An 18,985-nucleotide genomic window follows, 5' to 3' on the forward strand; every position below is an offset into this window, starting at 1 on the left:
GGTCAAAATTCGGTGAAATTCGTCCATTTCAGCCTAACCTGAGTAAAAATAAAACCGGCCAAAAAATTCAACCTCATTTGAATTTTTCAACCTAGCCCAACATCCAGAGCAGCCCACAAATGCCTTCTCAGCTATAAAACCTTGAATCCATCTTGGCAACCCTAAAATTTCCATTTTCCTCCTCTCCTCCACTGGCGGCGGCGGCAGCAGCTGTCAACGCCATGTCCAACACGATGAAGGCTGAAATTTCAGGAGTAAAAATGGATATGCTTGGAGGTTTGCATTTAATCTTACTAACCATACTTGCTCATGTGGTCAATGGGAGGTAACCGGAAGGCCTTGTTATCATTCCATAGTATATAACCTCCCTAAGAGGCACACCAATTGAGAACTATGTGCATGAATACTATTCAGTCCAAAGGTTCAAAGACCCATATCAATTCGAGGTGAATCCAATGGGTGATATGTCACAGTGGCCTACACCCTCACGCATCAAGAGGAGACTACTTGACTAGTTATTCTTGAAACATGTATCTCCATCTAATTATCTGTGCACTTGTTTGTGCATGGACAATTTGAACCATGTATGTTTGAACCATCTGTGCATGAACTATGTTTGAACCATGTATGTGCTCTCCATATATGTGTATGCATTCTGGATGTATTGCGCACAACAATATCACTTGGAATTGGTTTCTGAATCACAAAATTGTCATTTCAAGAACAGATAGCACAGTAGTCATCTGGTAGTTGCAAACTGGTCACAATTTTTCACTGAAACAATTGTATTCATCCTCATTTAATAATACATACAACCATAATTGGTTACAATTTGAAACAACATATCCACCAATTTGTCTCCAGATCAATCCTTTTCTCCTTGCCTTCAACAGTCAAAAACCAACAACCAAATCTGCAACAGTCAGAAACCAATAGCCAAATTAGTGCAGAACCAAATCTAAACGAGACATCTTTCGCTGGTATTAAAGTGTACCGAGACGTTTCGATGGTAAATTTCTAAAACATGCATCTTTCAGCGTCACAGATCCAATTTTGCCAATATAATGCCACTGACGCATGCTGATTTATATGACAATATGAGATGCTTGATGTGCACCGTAGCGATTAGAGGAAGATGTCAAAATGCCATTCGGGCCATCCTCACTGAGGCCATGGATTTTTGGTAGCCCGGTTGCATGTTCAGCAAGGTCATAGCCCTTCTCAATCTTTTCAGCTTCAAGGGGAAATTCCTCAAGTGTCTAAAAAATACAAATGTTAAAACACTGCAGGAAAGATAAAAATGTGATTATGTCAAATTTAAAGACTGTTAATACCCTATGTGCCTGCTCAAGAACTTCAAGCGTTTCTTGAATACGCTGCCGTCTGATAAGTACTTCATCAGTTTCCCTCATCAATTCATTGAGGAGGTTTTCTCTGCACAACATAGCATCTTTTCAGAACGAATTTGTAGTAAAAAGCTGTTATCAGAACACTTAACAGGAACTGTTCATAAGCAAGTACAAAACTAAAGATCGACTCGTGCACCTGTATAGTTTGCGGATTAAAAAATTGTGCAGATCCCGCTTTGTATGGTTCACCTGGGAAAAAACAAAGCTGTCAAACAGCAGTTTAACCAATACACAGTAACCCAAGATTGCAACCGGTTGAACAAGGATCAACAAATGATCATTTTTCATGCAGTGACTTCGGTGCAGAAAATATATGATCTTTAGAAAACAATATCTTAGTCCATGCAAGAATATGTTCACTGGTAAACCAAACAAAAAACTGATTTCAACATGACATGTTGAAAGTAATAATATATTCATAGTATCCAACAGACACTATGCTAAATAGCTAGCAAAGCTATATCTCTTTGAGACCTCAAAAGCAACAATGTACCAAAACAACTGTCACACCTAGCTCCGGCCATGAAATAGACCACTATCAATTATCAATGCTACAGCCAAACACCTTGTAGCTAGTGCTACGCCACTTCATGTTTTTTTCTCATTCTTACTTCATGATATCAACTCATGTTAAGAAAAAGATTTTGTACCAAGTTAAAAAAATGGATTGTTTTCAATTTAAGATACATATGGTACACCAATAAACCATATTTCATAGATACACAATATCAGTTGTATAACACTAATTTTTGTCCATATTAGAAAACTATTGGACCATATTTCCCTTGAGTTCATTTTCTTTTAGACTATTAAAAATGTATTAATTATTGTCAAATACAATAGAAGCTGCGTTTGGCGTGAAATTTAACCAATTGTAGCAATGACATATTATTCTGTCCAATTTATAAGCTTAAGATTCTCATATTTATGGCCAAATAGCAGCAAATCTAAGTACTAGGTGTTAAAAAAAATCCTGTAAGTAGCATAGCTTCAACATCAGGTGCTAGAGCTTTATCCAGACTTTTGGCAAAGGAGATTAAATATCATAACACTCTAGAATTACTGCATGAGAAAGGCTGAAGTATATAGTACCAAAGTAGTGAACTGATATTACAGCATTGAGTAGGCAAACTTACCAGAAAGTGCATTACAGCCTTTGGGATTGCATCCTCAATACTTTTTCTGACAATGTCATAGTACGATTTGATCAATAGTTTCACAATTGCTACCTCAGTTGCATCCTGCTCAGTTTCTGACGGCTTCAATGTGATGGGTGGCTAGTACAAACATGGAGAATAATCAGACGCTGAATATTATAACTAGATGAATTCAAACTTCCTATGTTCACTGTGACAGTAAACTGTTACCTCTTTTAGCTGAATGATAGAGGGTAATTTGATTGATGAACTCCCACCAACCTGTGAATTACCCATCTGACTTCCACCTGTCAGATTTGTCCCTATATTTTCAAAGTAAGATGATAGCACAAAATATGATCTCTTATCTTAATCTAGAGCTACAACATTCAAATTATTCTATACGCTGTAATTGAAAGTAGAAGAGGATAACAAGGTACTTCCAAAATAGAACGTATTTTAGAATCAGAGTAGCCATCACATCTATGAGCCTATGCAACTTTGGTGGCACCAAAAGAGGGGAATGTAGATTTTTTTTATATACTATTATTATCATGTTGTAAGTCAAAGCGCACTTTTAGGGTATTGTTTTAGAAATTAAGACAACTGTATGTGTAATCTAATATCATCACTCATTAAAATGAACAAATTAAATTTATGAAACAAAGTGTATTCTTGTCATGTAGCTTTCAACTGAGCCAAACCAGAATAGATAAAAGACTCCATTGATTGGGAGAATAAAGGATATAAGATTGAACAACAACTACCGCTTCCAGGTACCACTGTAACTGATTGAAACTCATTTTAAACAATCATGGGGCTTTAGACGGTTTACACTTCTTGGCAAAGAAACATGGCTTACAAGTTACAAGCAGTTGGCTGTTTTCTTCAGACACTAAGAAAATAGAAAAAATAAGGAAGTTGAATGTTATTATCTAGTTAACAGCTATACAAATTTACAGCAAGGTAGGGCTTGATTTGACCATATATGATCATTCACAAGATTAGCTCTATCCAGTTTAGGCTATTTTCAGTTGGAAAACAATTCACCATCAGAACATTCCAGGACAAAATAGCAAAACCACCCAGAAATGGGCTCAAACCCTCACACAGAGTACTCAACAAGTGAACATAGTGCTGAGTCATTCAAAGAATATATAGTCAGTTGACCTAAAATATGACATCTAGATTAGTACAAAAGTGGCTCCAGGGCAAACAATACTACTTTAAAAAAAAAGAACACAACGCTCGAACAGCTGGCATGTCTAGTGAAACAAAATAAAAAAATCAATTAAGTGCAACCAAAATCAACATTATGCTTGCTTAGAAATACACTAACAAAATCCATAAAGAAAAACGAATGTGATTAGAATAATTACAGATGAGCAATTTACCTGCATCTGTATCAGCCTGCAATCCCAATCAAGCAGAAACAGACAGACAAAGAAGTCATGCAAAAAAAAAATTGTAAATACGATACACAAAAGACGGCTTAAACAATAATAATAGTATTTAAAACTGTGCTAGCCTGTTCAGATGTAGCTTTTCTGGTAGCATCTCTTGCAAAAACAGCACGTGACTTTTGGCCTCTTTCAGCTGTTAATTGTATGTCAGAACCGATAATAGTACCATCCTACAGTTAGAAAACCAAATGTTAAGCAGCAATGATTTTGTGCCCAGAGTAAAAAAATGCCAAATAAATAATATCTTACATGTATATGGTGAATGCTATGAAATAAGTAATATCCTTCCCCTGGACCCCTCCCCCTTCCCTCTATCAGGTCTCAGAGCCTATCTACCAAGGCACAGACAGCCTCAGATGAGGGTAAGTGCATTCTTCTTGGTCCTCAAACCCCAACCCAACCCACACCATATAAATCCAGTAATTCGCATAGGTTTCAGGGTAATCATGTAAAATGAAACATTTTCTTCACACGAAGCTTTTTCTTCATTAGACACTGAACAGAAAATATGAACAATTGTAAATAAAAAAAAGATTAAAGCATGCCAGCAGTCCCAAAACTTTTCCAGGGTTATAAATTAGGTCCTAAACTAAAAAGAAGATGTGGATCCCTAAACTTACTAAATGTGCTACTCGAGGTCCAATCTCCCTAATCAGTGTGTAACTGTCTGTGTGGCATGCCAATTGTCATCTGCCTTGCTATCATCTGTTGTTAACAGATACCTTGCCATTGACAATGGCGCCACCTCCTCCCTCCCACAGCTCAGCAACCACCATTTAGTGTTTTGCTCTGGACAGTTAGACACTAATTCGGGAGATTTGGATATCAAGCAGCACACTTACTTTAGGGACCTAGATCTGCATTTTTTTTAATAGTTTAGGGAGCTAGTGACACCGTGGGAAAAGTTTGGGGACCCTGGCGTATTTTACCTTAGAAATAAACTAACTTTTGTAGCAGAGCAATATAAACATTCAGGTACAGAAGAAACGAAAGGAAAAGTGCAAGATTTTAATCACAAAGGTACAAACCCAACATTACAGAATTCAGGCCCATCAAATTTTACCTTTAATAAGTAGGTGCAGCATTACAAGATATCAGGTGGAGGAAGTACCTTACGACTCGATAGTGAAGCTGATGTTTTGGGAGGTACAACTTCATGCTTAGCAAGCTCAACTACCTTGGTGCCCCCAACAAAACTTGGATGTGAAGTATTTATATAATCCATCTGAGACAGGTGTATAAAATTTGTCAGTACTCACAAAACATTATGAAAATAAACAAGAATATAGATATTAAAGTAGGTACATGCACAACAGCACAATTGCAGGTTAACCCAATGGATTCCATATTAGCATGTATATGCAATTTATATCGATCCCAAATTCAATACAAAAAACAAAAAAAATGTTCACTATATGACTAGGAAGCTAATCAAACATCTAACTAGTAACTAGCGCAAATGGTTGCCAGTAAAGACATGGGAAATTTAACAGCATTGGATGGAGATGTAGTCTGCGCATTCATAAAAAACTAATTATTTCTTGGAAGTGAGAAATGAAAATCTTCAAAAATACTATAAAAAAGAACACAAATTCTTTGTGATTCAACAAGATTTAAGCAATATTGGTAACAAAAGCATCTCCACCTTAATACTTTGAAAAGGTTACAGATATCCAATAGCGCGCAATAAAATATATGAATGTTTGATGCTAAATAATTTTCAACATGAAAGATAACCAATGGTTAATGACAAACAAGACTTTTGTGGGAGCAATCCAATGGTTGGGCGTACCATTGGAAGTTCAGAACTTAGGAAAGTAGGCACTTGCCTCCATTTCAATGATATGAGTTATCATTGTTTCTGCCGGTCGAAGACCGTCTCTCAAGAAACTGCTAACGACTTCACCCATCCGCTTTTTAAGAATTGGAAATTTCTGAAGCTCACTGGTTAAGCAACCGTGGCTAATCTGCATCGATTAGTGTATTTTAAACAGTTTTAAGTAAATGTTCACAGAATATAAGCAAACAACAGAGTTATAACACATACTTTGATTAACTCATCATAGATAAACTGGGCACACTGAAGGCTTGGATCGAGCAGACGACCTATCTGCTTTCGCACAAGAATTTCAAATGGCACCTAAAACTCCACAGAAGAATACAAGGAGTTATGTAAAAAGAACACAGATTAGAAATACCAAACACAATCTAGCCAAAAACAAACCTCGGGCAGAAACATGGCCCCTTTTGGGCCGCCATAATTCTGGATGGTTGTGCGGATATCTTCATCAGTAATACTCTTGCAAGGGTCAACTTCCTGCTGATATGAGTAGGTAATCAAGAGCTGCAAACTACCCAAACTCCAGATAAAGCAGAATGACGATGCATATCCTTGCTAACGAAATGGTGGAAACACATAATGCCTTGTTGGATCGAAAAGGCATCACACCCAATCAATTCAGATTGATAGGAAAAAGGTTCATTTTTCCAACACATCAAAAGGCGTATGATATTGACAGCACAAAAGTATGATATTGACAACCTAGAAATATACTTAGCCCTTTTAAAGCAGGAAGATCTACGACACAATGCACTGCACAACTTTTTTTTAACCCAGAGCATGTTAATAAGGGGATGTATAAAGTCAGACTAAGCTGCTCTTTGATACTTAATACATGATACAGCTGAATGAGAGAAGTATTCAGTACCAGGACTGCAGGAAACTTTCTCAGCTACAGCAGGTATCTAACGAAGCACACCTCATTATATCTATATTGTCGGTAATATTAAGTTTAAATGCACTAACTTAGTTAAAATAAAAGGTAAAATTGCATCACTAACTGAAACAAGGATAAAGGTTGTCATCCACTGATTGTTTCTTATTCAAAATTAGTATGCTGCTTCAGTATCCATTTCTCACCCATTATTTTAGAATTCTCAACCTCATGCTCTTAGTGATTACTGAGTCAATCCTCACACACACCTGCTAGTTAAATATTTAAAGCTGTTGCTTTTTACAAACCTCCAGACTCTTGACAAATATTGACTGAAAAATGTAGTGAATCCTTGCTCCACCAGAAAGCTTATCTGTTGACACTCTATTTTTTCCCTCCACCATTGAAGAAAAAGCTGAGAATGGGAAACAAAATGTTAGAATAATATAGCTTCAATTGAATTTAAACTTGGAAGATAGAAAGAAGACATCACATTGCATGAGCAATGGTCCTACAAAATAAGCTAGTACCTCAAATTCAATGTAATGCAATCTAAAAAAAAAGTCAACTGGTGGGGGAAAGACCGCCCCCACAGCTTTGCACTAAGAAGAATATCTTCCTGGCCAGCTGGCCTGGTTGAGAAAAGACCCCGAAGGTCGGCTATCCAGACATGCATCTTGCTGAAGGCAACCGCAGCAGTTACGCATATAACTCGGAACAGCTGACGAGGGACCTTTTTTTTTAATCCAGCCCCGTTTAATTCGCTCCCACGGGGAGTTGACCCGGGGCCTGCTGGTGCTACTCACGTGCCCTAGCTACTACGCTAGAGGCCCTTTCACAGTGTGATGCAATCCAAAATGTTACACAATAAGTAAAAAAATAAATGACTACAAGTTGTTGTAACCAGAAGAATATAAGAACCTACAATTCTTTAAAATTGAATGGAGCTACAGATGTTTGTTGCACCAGTGAATACAACATCATCATAACAGAAACATGGACTTCTAATTTCAAAATAAGTGGCAAATATAACAAAATGTTGTAATTAAGGTTTTTATGAAGGTGAACAAATTATTCTCTCACCTTCACAATATTTTCTCAATATATTCAACAGTTTGACTCCCTGACCAGCCTGCATTCATCAAGATTAATCTAAGATTAAAAGGCTAATGATGTAAGTACAATAAATTTCAAAATATTACAAAAATGTGCTGATAATATAGTAAAACCATTTCATGAGAATTCTCTAATTTCATATTATAAGCAACACTTCTAAAGTCTTTTTGTTACGTGCTGCCATCTGACTGTCACATCCCACTTATAGAAGAGCCATGTGAATCGCCACATAGATTGTCTCATCAACCACGGTGGCATGACCAGAGTGACAACTGACCAGGAAAACAATGTGGTATAACCAAGTAGATCTGTGTTGAGCCTTCCCTGTCAGACCAGGCTGTCAGATGAGAAAAGGTTTATGCCCTAATCTTTTTATTGTTTTGGTATATTTGTGAAGTGTTTACTCAAAGAGTAAAACACAGGCCAACATGTTGATGAACTGAATAGAAGACCGAGAAAGAACATAGGCCAGTGATAATGAAAGAAATCACACACATGCGAGCCATATTTAAGTTGTTTTGACAGAACAGAGAACATGATACCCACACGACGTAATTCTCCTGTGACATCTAACAAATAGCAAAGGTACATAAATAGTTAATAAATACATCTTTAGTGCTCCATGTCAATCCATTTCATGATGCATGTATTACAGATTTAGAAGTATGGAGACATCCAACAATGTAATACCGTTGATTCTACAGTATCACCATAGGCAGCATGCTCCTTCGCAACTGCTACCAACTGAGCATTTATGCGAGTTTTCAAGCCTGGAAGCATATTCGTGATGTGCTTTAATAGAATCTACAAAAAAAAAAGAGCATCATAAATCATAATCAGTTGTACAGAAATATCATTAGAAACAAACTAACATTATTTGTAGAAACATCACAAGTGTAAACAAAGGGAGCTATATACCACATAACCACAGATGCTCAAATGTTGCAGTACCAAGGCCTTAAATCATGAAGTAAAATATCAAAAGTCGTAATAAATTCATTTATTATGTGATAATCAATATTCTAATCTAGGCTTCAAGGATTTTATTTTTAGGGTATTTTTTTACTGTGTTTGATGCCTGACTATTTCCTATAGCATTGAACATTTCAATGTAAGCATGAGCATTACTTTGAGTCATTATCCCGCGCATGTTGAGAGTTTTGAGACCGAATCATTCATCCGATTAGAGATTGTGAAAATTTTCCAAGAAATCTGAGGTTTTAATGTTTGTTATGGATATTAACAGTTAAAATCCAAGGTGGAAAAAAAATGGTATACGAAGGCAAAGTATAGGCCCTGTTTGAATCCACCAAACTAAAGTTTAGCTAGTTAAAGTTTAGGAGATTTCTTTTATCTAGCTAAAGTTTAGCTAGGGGTGTTTGGATCCTCTAGCTAAATGATAGTTGAAAAGGTATTTGTCTATCCTATCGCTCACTCCCACTTTAAATACTTTTCCTGAGGAAGGTGGAGGGGCAGTTTGGTCTTTTATCACTTTAGCTGGGTTTAGCTGAGTTCAACTAGCTAAAGGAATCTTTAGCCAGCTAAAATTTAGCTGGATCCTGTTTGGATTTATAGCAGCTAAATTTAGCCAGCTAAAGTTTAGCTGGTGGATCCAAACAGGACCATAGTGAGTAGATATTTAACAGCAATACCATATTCAGCTTCTTGGCCAATTGAGGAACACCACAACAATGTGCAAGACCATGGTAAGCCTGTTAAGCGCAAAAAGATGAATCAATTTTAAGGAAATATGCCCAATTCATAATAGAAAACATTGCTGAGATAAAATTAAATTTCTTGACATACAGGTAGAGTTGAGAAGAATTTCTCCTCAAAACCAAGTGCATCTTTGACGCTTCTGTTAAAGTTGATATCCTGTTGTAATCAACTAGTTAAAGAACATAAAACTTCAGCACAACAGATAAGCAGGTACCAAAACTCTGCTTCTAAGATCATGATCATGATCATAAACTGCAAAAAAAATGTTATACTAGCATATAAGCAATATTTCCTATATCAGAAAATTAATCATATCATTAATAAAAGATAATGATCTCCACAGTTTGCTTCCAGGAAAATCAAGATACTTCAAAACTGAATTATTCAATAGAAGTTGCATGAATTACACATAATGTTTCCTTGTCATCTTGGAATGATATCAATCAAGCATTATATGACAAGATATGGAACCAGCTACAACAACAACAAAGCTGTTTATCCAGTCAATCTGGCGTAAGAAGGCTATAGAAATAATTACTAACAAGGAAAAATACAAAATGTGAAACAAATACATCAAGGCCTGTGGTTTGGCAAAGAATATACCTCTTGGCTGCGATTTACAACACCAACATAACCAAGCTTGAGTGGGATCACATTTCCCAGCAAGAAGTTACGAGCATCAGTGCCCCTGTCCATGATATCTAACTAAAGACAATGGAACGAGGTTATCAAAGCGATCACAAAGCAATCAAAGGACTATACATCATTAACTGTGTACAGCAAATTAATACCTTGGTGATAACACCAATTGTACGAGACCCTGCCAGTAAAACAGTGAGCAGTTATAGGTTTACACTTAACTAGCTGTCCACTACAAAGGAACTAGCAATGAAATGCAATAAGTTGATTAAGTACCATCAGGATCAGCAAGCCTTGCCAGTTGAAGCGCATCAGAATTAGCCAAATCTGCATTTGCTGGAGAGACAGCCAAGATAATACAACTTGGATGCTTAATATATTGCATGATCATTGTTCTTATTCTTGACTCAATATCACTAGGCTGGTCTCCAACTGGCACCCGTGTTATTCCAGGGAGGTCAACCAAGGTGATGTCTAGGACATTTGGTGAAAATATTTTCAGACGAATTTGTTTCTCGGAAACCCCTTTATTATCTCCAGCTTCTTTGTCCGTTTCAAGCTGAAAGCATTCAATTTCTTACATCATGTGAGAACATAGGAAGGCATACAAGAAATGCTCCACATGTGTTACCAGTGGAAAGAGTAGAATACGATAAATAAAGAATATAACATAGTCCCATGGAGTTCAATAACAGTGTGCAGTATCTGTAAGAGTAAATCAACAAAATAGGAGGAATGAAGTAAAATGTTAAGGATATAACTGTTTGAGTGTTTGTTGCAGCGACTTTAAAAAACGTAAGGCATCAAGCATATATAAAACTAGTTCAAAATGCAATGAAAAATATCGGTACTAAGCAAGTATATTCTTGCAATACTGGTGACATACTAACATTCAAGTGGCTCATGTTGTGGTGCTGGCCAAAAAGAAAAACAAAACAATGTTGCCTGTCAAGTTTTGACATGGTCGTCTTCTTTTCCACTGTACAGGAATAGACAAATGCACGAGGGTTGACCATAACTACTGCTAAAAGTGCACACAAGTCTTCATAATAAGGTACTACTAAAGAAACATGAACCCACCAAATTAAGCAAAAATGTCCTTTTGTTAGATTTTACCAATAATATTTGACATACACCAATATGCTAACGCACCAAATCAGCACCGAGCAGCACATTATAGTAACTACAATTTAAGAATGGCTGCAATTGTACCAAAAAAATCCTCTCTCCACTAAGCAGATCTCTTCGCAACTCAAGCATTAGATCAAATAAATCGCCTAAATGCAGCAGAAAAGCGAAGCTGCAGCAACCTCAGCAGCACGGCACTGACCTGGATCTCGCGCTTTATCTGTTCAAAATCGTGGAACCGGCGGCCGGGGGCGTGGAGGAACTCCCCCCATTCCTCGGGCGCCGAGTGGCGCACGAGCTGGAGCACGAGGGGGCGGCGCGTGCAGATGTCGGGCCCTCGCGGGAGGAAGTCGCGGCCGACGAGCGCCTCCAGCACGCTGGACTTGCCGCTGCTCTGACCGCCGATCGCCGCTACCTGCGGCAGCTCCAGGCCGGCGGCGGCGTCGCCGTCCAGCCTCGCGATGATGTCCTGGAGGCTGTTGACTAGCGGGATCACCGCCTGCCCCACAGTCTCCGGTGCGGCCTCCGCCGCCGCCTCCGACTTCGCCATCGCCGCCGACAGAGTAGGGTTTTCGGAATGGATGATTGAGGGGAGGGCGCGGGGTTTTTCTTCTTTTTGGATTTTCTTTTCCGTACTTGCTAGCGACCGGACGACATCACTATCCGTTTTTAATCTCACGGTTACAGCAGCACTATAACAAATATCACTCATAATCGGACGCTCCGTTGCAACATCGAAAAACTATAGTTGCAACATTGAAAAAAATACGAAAAAATAGCTCAATGTAAACATAATATTAAGTGAGAAAAAATTCCCACCGCAACATCGAACACATGTTTCATGCAACATTTCCAAACAAGTCATCATATGTTAAGTTGAGGTTAAGCTCGTACGAGAGCAAACAATGCAACATGAAAAATCAACAGATGAAACATCAGAAGCCAGTTGTTTCAACATCGAAACATCTTAGAAAATCAATCGTGCAACATCAGATGATGCATTCATCTGCAACACCTGTGCGCATATATAGTGCTTGCAACATTCAAAAATCTCTATTATGCAACATCATGAGATACCTATTGCAACATGGCAGTCGGGGCTATCTTCAGATCTAGACTCCTATGGCCATAAGTGCTGAAGATCATGCTGCGGTTGCTGCTAGTGTCGGCATGCACGGTGATGCTCAGCTGCAGCGTGTCGGCTTTGGCCTCTTCTTCTCCATCCTCTCCGTCGCCTGAGCTCTTGGAGCACTACCCCCTATTAGTGGGAGGTAGGGAGAGGAGGAGGCGCTGCCGGGCAGAGCAGTAGGAAGCGGAGTAGGCTGGGGAGGAGCCCCGTGACGGCAAGGCACCATGGACAGCGGGAGGGAGGGAGAGAAAGAGGGCGCGGCCGGGTAGAGCAACAGGAAGCAGAGCCGCACAAGGGGGAGCGGGCCAGCATCGTAGGATGAGATGCAGAGGCTCGGGCTCCGCGTCGCTAGATGAGATGTAGACGACAGCCTCCACCGCCGATCTCGCCGTCTCGGGCACTGGCATCGATAGGGAGCAGGGAGCACGGAGCAAAAGCAGCAAGGGGAGAGGATGAGGTTGCGCTCGCAAAATGAGATTCGGGTGCGGTGCGGTGGAAGGAATTGTCGCAGATAAGAATGCTGCGCTAGTTTTTTATCCATGCATAATGTTTTTGCTGGTGATAAAAATATATTGAAACGAGGCAACAATATAATATGTGGACAGCATCGTGCCACGTGACCGTCTAGAGGAGAGACGCGCATCCGGGCCTCGACATTTCCATTTTCTTTTTGATGTGGGCTTGCTTGTGCTTGGTGTGGTGTGAGGTACCGGTCGGCGGCAGTGAAACGGCAATGAAAGCTGCCATTTTGCAAATTTTGAATTTTGAGAGTAAATGGAGAGTAAAATACAGTGCTCTAAAAATACATTTTCAGTTCCCAAACTTGGCTCAAGGTGTCATCTGGGTCCATAAATTCTCAAAGTGCATATTTAGCTCCCAAAACTTCCACGGGTTCTATCCAGGTCTCTAAACTCTCAAATACATTTTCAAATCTTAAAACTTGTCACATGTCGCTGATGGCAATGCTTCCTCCTCGCTCGTTGCCTTCACAATCACCTTATGTCAGTGATCGCACATGCGTTGCTTGGCACTTGATTAGAAATCTTAAAATGTACTTTGAGAGTTTAAGAACTCAGATGACACCCGGGGGATCTAAAAATGTGTTTTGAGAGTTAGGGGCCTGGATGACATCTTGAGATAAGTTCACGAACTGAAAATGCATTTTGAGAATTTAGGAACCTAGATGACATCCAGTGGCAGAGCTTGACAAAACATTAAGGGGCAGACTATGCTAATTGAGTTAAAAATCCAATAAATAGTGCCAAATCATTGTTTAATCAGTAGAAGGTTTGTTGGGTAAGGGGCCATTACCCACCTTGGCCTTGCTTATGCTCCGCCCCTGATGACACCCATGACTAAGTTCATAGACCACTCATGTATTTTACTCCGTAAATAAAATAGGCTACCATAGCATTTTATCTGTATTACACTTCTTATTAATCTGTTAAGGCGTTTCTAAGAAAAAAATACTAATACATAAATTTAGCCTCAATCAAATTCACAATGAAATATTTCAAGCAAAAAATGGCAAGTAACGTATCACTTCGTCTCACCCGTTACTCCTATAGCACTTCACCATTCTCAAATACATATGAATATGATTTACATATTAGGCATACCATCATGTCTACTTACCCATTCTGGTAGTAGCAGCCAATATAATAATTGGACATATTTCTACATTTTTATTTCATGTCGATAAATAATATTCTTTGGTTTGTATATACTAAGTGGGTGCATAATCTATTCGTTTAAACTTTAGGCAAACCAAATAAAACAATTAGGTATTTTTATGTACTGGGAAGTTGTAGCTAATTTTTTAAACTTTCCAGATTGGTAACGTACATCTTCATATGAATTTTAGAGCTCCAGTTATGATTATTTTATTTGGACTATTCTGTAGATCTGTCGGATTGTCAGGTTAAGATTCACCTTGTGATGATTAACCTATGTTGATGATTTTTCCCTAGTTTAGGATCACTAGAAACTTGTAAATTTTGAAGTTACCTTTTGATGCCACAAGAAGGAAAATTTTAGCTATCCCTGAAACAAGAAAAGATAAGCAATAGTGTTGTACAGTCATGTCTAGAATTGCCAATATCTTTACGAGGGTGTCGGGTTCAGGTGTAGAAATACTCTAAATTATGTTTGTTTGTGCTTATATATTTATATTGGTGATGAGTTATATTTGTGAACAAGTGGTACAGATTTAGATCATGCTTAGCTAACATTCTTGATCTTCATTAAAGGCAAGTGAACTTAGCTAAGCTATATGTTATTATGCATTCTACCTTTGACCATCTAGCTAAATGTTCAAAACCATATTCAACAATTTTTAAGTGGGATATTGAGGTATTACGTTAGTACATGAATGTTCTTATGTTGATGACAATGGAGCAGTATATGCATCAGTTTGCATTGCATTTATGAAGTGCTTTTCATATCGGTGAAAAAGTTATATGACTATTTTGGAGTGCTCTTGAAGTTTGCCATAGTTCTATGAATTCGACGGTATAGTACAACATCATCATTACCCGAGGAAGGGTATCAGGCGTAAGTGAGTGAACTTGCATTTACATTGTATTTGTGGTTTATTACCAAAGTTGTGGGATTTGAAGTTATCAAAGGTTGCCAAAGTTATTATTCATGAAGTTGGTTATCTCTAGAAATTTTATTTAATGTCTGTAAGTTGTTTTTTCCTTTATGATTTAAATTAATGATCGATGCACTAGTAGTTTAAAAGCCTGTTAGAGCAAGTTTGTTTGTTGAGATCTTTTATCTCACACTTGCTATATATATCTCCTAGGTTGACCTAAGGTTTGCTAGTTTGGAAGGATTGGGAGTAGCATCATTGTTTGCACATCTTGGAATCCACACATAATGTTTTGTTATTAGTGTTGTATGGTGAAGAACAATGCCTTTTAATGTTAGTGTAAGGATACGATGCTCTACCTTAGTGGGATGTTTATTGATGTGCCTTATTATATACAATTGTTGTTACTTCTGCTAAAATCTGCTTTAGTGGTGTTGCTGCTGAGACTTGTTCGCCCAGCATGTTTGTGGAGTATTTTAGTGGCATCTTAGGTATTATTTTTACCTATGTGTTATAAGTGTCTTGAACCCCTATCCTGCCATAGATGGAGTAGGGAGAGATGAAGGAACCTGAAGATTTATTATTCGGATACGTCGTACCGTACCTTCCGTGCCAATGGTACAATTATAATTGGGACCTTCAGTCTCCAATTTATAAATATTGAGCCTCTGGTATTGTAATTAAGTGCTAATAAAATACATAGAGCAAATTTAAGCCATATTTCATTCCTCTCTACCCTTTAGAGTCACCTTTCCAACTCTAGGCCCTAACTATTTGAGCTATTGTAACAATTAAAGTTTGGCAAGCTAATTTTCAACCAGCCTTTTACATATTCTTTTTTATAGAACTGTAATGAAACAACGATTGTGAGCTTCATATGTAGAAAACTAGATTTAATCCATATGATTTGGAACTTCTTAAATATTTAGTAGAAAACACTTATATGGCAAACCAAATGACCCATCCATTTGGTTCGTCTCTCTTTCACAAAGTAGGCATAGAAATGAATCGGATGCAACTAGAAAAAAAAGCCTTGCATGGGAAAGAAATGAAAAGGGGAAGAGATAAAAAAAATAAAATGAGGGTGGATCCTATCATGCTCTTAGTGTATTGTTACTTTAGGCCTTAAGGTGATACATGACTCAATATTTAATCTCACTGATACTCCCTCCATCCTAAAAAATAAGTCACCCAATAAATTTCGGGACGGATTAATAAAGAGGTAAAATGACCTTGATTATTGCCACATGCCCACATGCACATGCCAAATTGACTATAAGGACATTTTTGGGATAAATTTTGAATCACAGAATAATTTGATTTTTGGGACAAATTTTGAATCATAGAATGACTTGTTTTTTTTGGACGGAGAGAGTAAGTGATTAGCACATTCTTATACTCCTGCATATTTTGCACCAGCATTTAGGCAAGTTTATAGACCGAATAACTTACATATCCTAAAGTGGAGGTTATATTTGGATTATCAACCAAGTCCAAGATAACAACGGGACAATACCTTGGCTTTTTTTAGTTGGGTTTCCAAAGGCGTGGCGAAGGTGCAAGGAGCTACCTAGGGTTTGGGGGAGGGACACCTAGGTCACAACTGGCATGTAAATAACTTCTCTCCTCACTATTAACAAGTTGTAAGTGTTTGGCACAGAATAACACCATCAACTTTGTACAAATTACAAGTTTTGGTTAAAACTATTACTTTAACTAATTATCTCTATTGAAGAATTTACTTAGGCTATTAGTGGCATGTTAGATTTTGCCTAGCCTAACCATGGCATAGCCTAGTATGCCGTGCTGTGCTTGGACCATCAAGGCATCATGGTGGACAATATAGGCAAGGCCCATTTAAGGCACTCATAGCCGGCCCACACTGCCTCCACCAGGCCAGCCCCACATAGAGCACCCAATGTCCCGGTCCGTCTACCATTGGACAACATCATCAATATATCATGCCTTGGCCTTACTTGCATCACCTCGCCCCTGAATGCTAGCCTCCTACATGCCTCTTGTCGTTTGCCCTGTCGGCCCTTGCGTTAGTGAGTGGTAGCCAGATCATTAGCTAATGCCTGATGTAGAGTAAAAGAAGGTATCTATGTGAGTGGAGTCTGCGGTAAAAGAGAAGGCGAAGGCAAAGCTGGAAAAGGTCAGAGTGGAGCTGTAGATGGAGAAGAGGGTAGTGGACGTGCTAGAGATGAAGGGGAGGATGGTGCCCCCCCTAGTGTCCAGCATCATGTGCCACAAATTGTTCCCCTTTAGATTAGTTGAGGAGGACGCCACCACAAGCGCCTCCCCACCAACTGAGGAGGCCGTCGCCATATGGGGATGATGGAGGAAGATGAGACGAAGCTGTAGAGGGCAGGGGATGTGCTGCACGAAGATGCATATTGGGGTTACACCATTGTGGATCAAAGATGCATCATTGCTCCCATAGTCATGCATACGCTGACCAATACCGGCAAGCTAGTACTTTGTGTTGGGTTGATGTGGGATGGGCTGGCCGAGACAGTACGGCAAGGCTATTGCATCGTCGCGCCATGCTTGAGCCACCAACTAGGCCTGTTGGCTGACATGGCCATCTCGATTCCTTACCCGTTCTGTGACAAGCCCGACCTAATTGTGTTGGGCAAGAGCGAGGCAGGCCCAGGCTATGCCGCCCATTTGGCGACCTATATATATATAGATGCTCACACTACTTATTTGTCAATAGCGATGGTCATTTGCATGCCATTTTTTTTACAATTTATTAGTAATGTGTCCCGAGTGATGAGTGCGAAGAGGCAAAGCTAGATCCAAGCCTAGCCTGGTGCACCTCTTCATCATATCTTTATAACTATTGGTTCAAAACCATACAATATTGAAGATAAACTCAAACTAACAAAGACTTTGATGGTATGAGAGCCTTTTATTACACAAAAAGATCATCCTTTGTATAGTATGGGTGGAGCTTTATTTATAAGAGGAAATGAAGATTTTTCCTTTCACTTTTTACCCCTCTCTACAAAACATATATTCTAGAATATGCTTTACAAAAAGATCATTAAGATCGATGTGTTCAACTTCGTTTATATCAGGTAAATTTAAGTAGTTAAGGAAGGGCTTAAAAGCCTGGAACCAGCACCTGTCCAACCTGAATAGATTGATTAATAACAGCAACTGGGTTCTAGCACTACTAGGTGGTTTAGAAGAACAGAGGCCTCCATGCAGGGTGGAAAAAAACTTTAGAAGAATTACAAAAGGATATATGCTACGTCTATTACAAGCTAAGAGAATTTATTGGAAGCAAAAGGCCACTGTCAGATGGGTTAAATTTTGTGATGAGAACACCAGTTTGTTTCAGGCTATTGCTACTTCGACATATAGAAGTAATCACATATCCAAGCTTTTTCTAGAGGATGGATCAGTTGTCTCTGACCATGATCTTAAGGCTAGAATCATCTGGAATACTTTCAGAGATAGGTTAGGAATCACATTGTTGAAATGTATTTTGATCTCACTACTTTGATTGAAAGTGTCAACTTACCAGTCCTAGATGAACCTTTCACTAAAGAAGAGATTGACAGTGCAGTTAAAGGCATGCCTTCTGATCATGCCTGAGGTCCCGATGGGTTTAATGGTTTTTTCATGAAGAAATGCTGGAACATTATTGCAGAGGATCTGTATAGATTATGTCAATGTTTCTCTGATAACTTTATGGATCTAACTCCTATCAATGGATCATTCATCACATTGATTCCTAAAAATGATTCTCCAAGAACTGTCAATGATTTTAGGCCTATCTCTCTGCCCAATTACTCACTGAAACTTCTAACCAAATTGATAGCAAACAGATTGCAAGTTGTGATATTGTCAGTAGTGAATGCCAACCAATATGGGTTTACTAAAGGGAGATCAATTCAAGATTGTCTTGTCCAGGCATTTCAGTTTCTC

The 18,985-nt window shown here is 38.7% G+C and overlaps 1 protein-coding gene across 2 annotated transcripts; it reads right to left on the minus strand.

Annotated features, from left to right (window-relative positions):
• Nucleotides 1-689: 689 nt before the first annotated feature.
• On the minus strand, nt 690-11,959 carry LOC117865846 (dynamin-related protein 3A). Of its 2 annotated transcripts, none has more exons than XM_034750085.2 (21): nt 11,527-11,959; nt 10,473-10,755; nt 10,349-10,377; nt 10,161-10,262; nt 9,645-9,713; nt 9,491-9,550; nt 8,529-8,642; nt 7,806-7,854; nt 7,031-7,137; nt 6,233-6,328; nt 6,056-6,148; nt 5,838-5,975; nt 5,120-5,233; nt 4,074-4,178; nt 3,940-3,955; nt 2,777-2,868; nt 2,546-2,686; nt 1,546-1,598; nt 1,335-1,434; nt 995-1,259; nt 690-913 (listed from the first exon to the last, which is right to left on the minus strand). In XM_034750085.2, exons 1-20 carry the CDS (start codon nt 11,872-11,874, stop codon nt 1,086-1,088), a joined length of 2,283 nt encoding a protein of 760 aa, XP_034605976.1. In that variant the 5' UTR covers nt 11,875-11,959; the 3' UTR covers nt 690-913; nt 995-1,085. The 2 variants fall into 2 exon arrangements, with proteins under 2 accessions (XP_034605976.1, XP_034605977.1); XM_034750086.2 differs by having other exon boundaries at nt 6,233-6,325; nt 11,527-11,958.
• Between the last annotated feature and the right edge of the window lie 7,026 nt (nt 11,960-18,985).

Source organism: Setaria viridis, chromosome 7 (genome assembly GCF_005286985.2).
Source record: "Setaria viridis chromosome 7, Setaria_viridis_v4.0, whole genome shotgun sequence".
Lineage (NCBI taxonomy): Eukaryota > Viridiplantae > Streptophyta > Magnoliopsida > Poales > Poaceae > Setaria > Setaria viridis.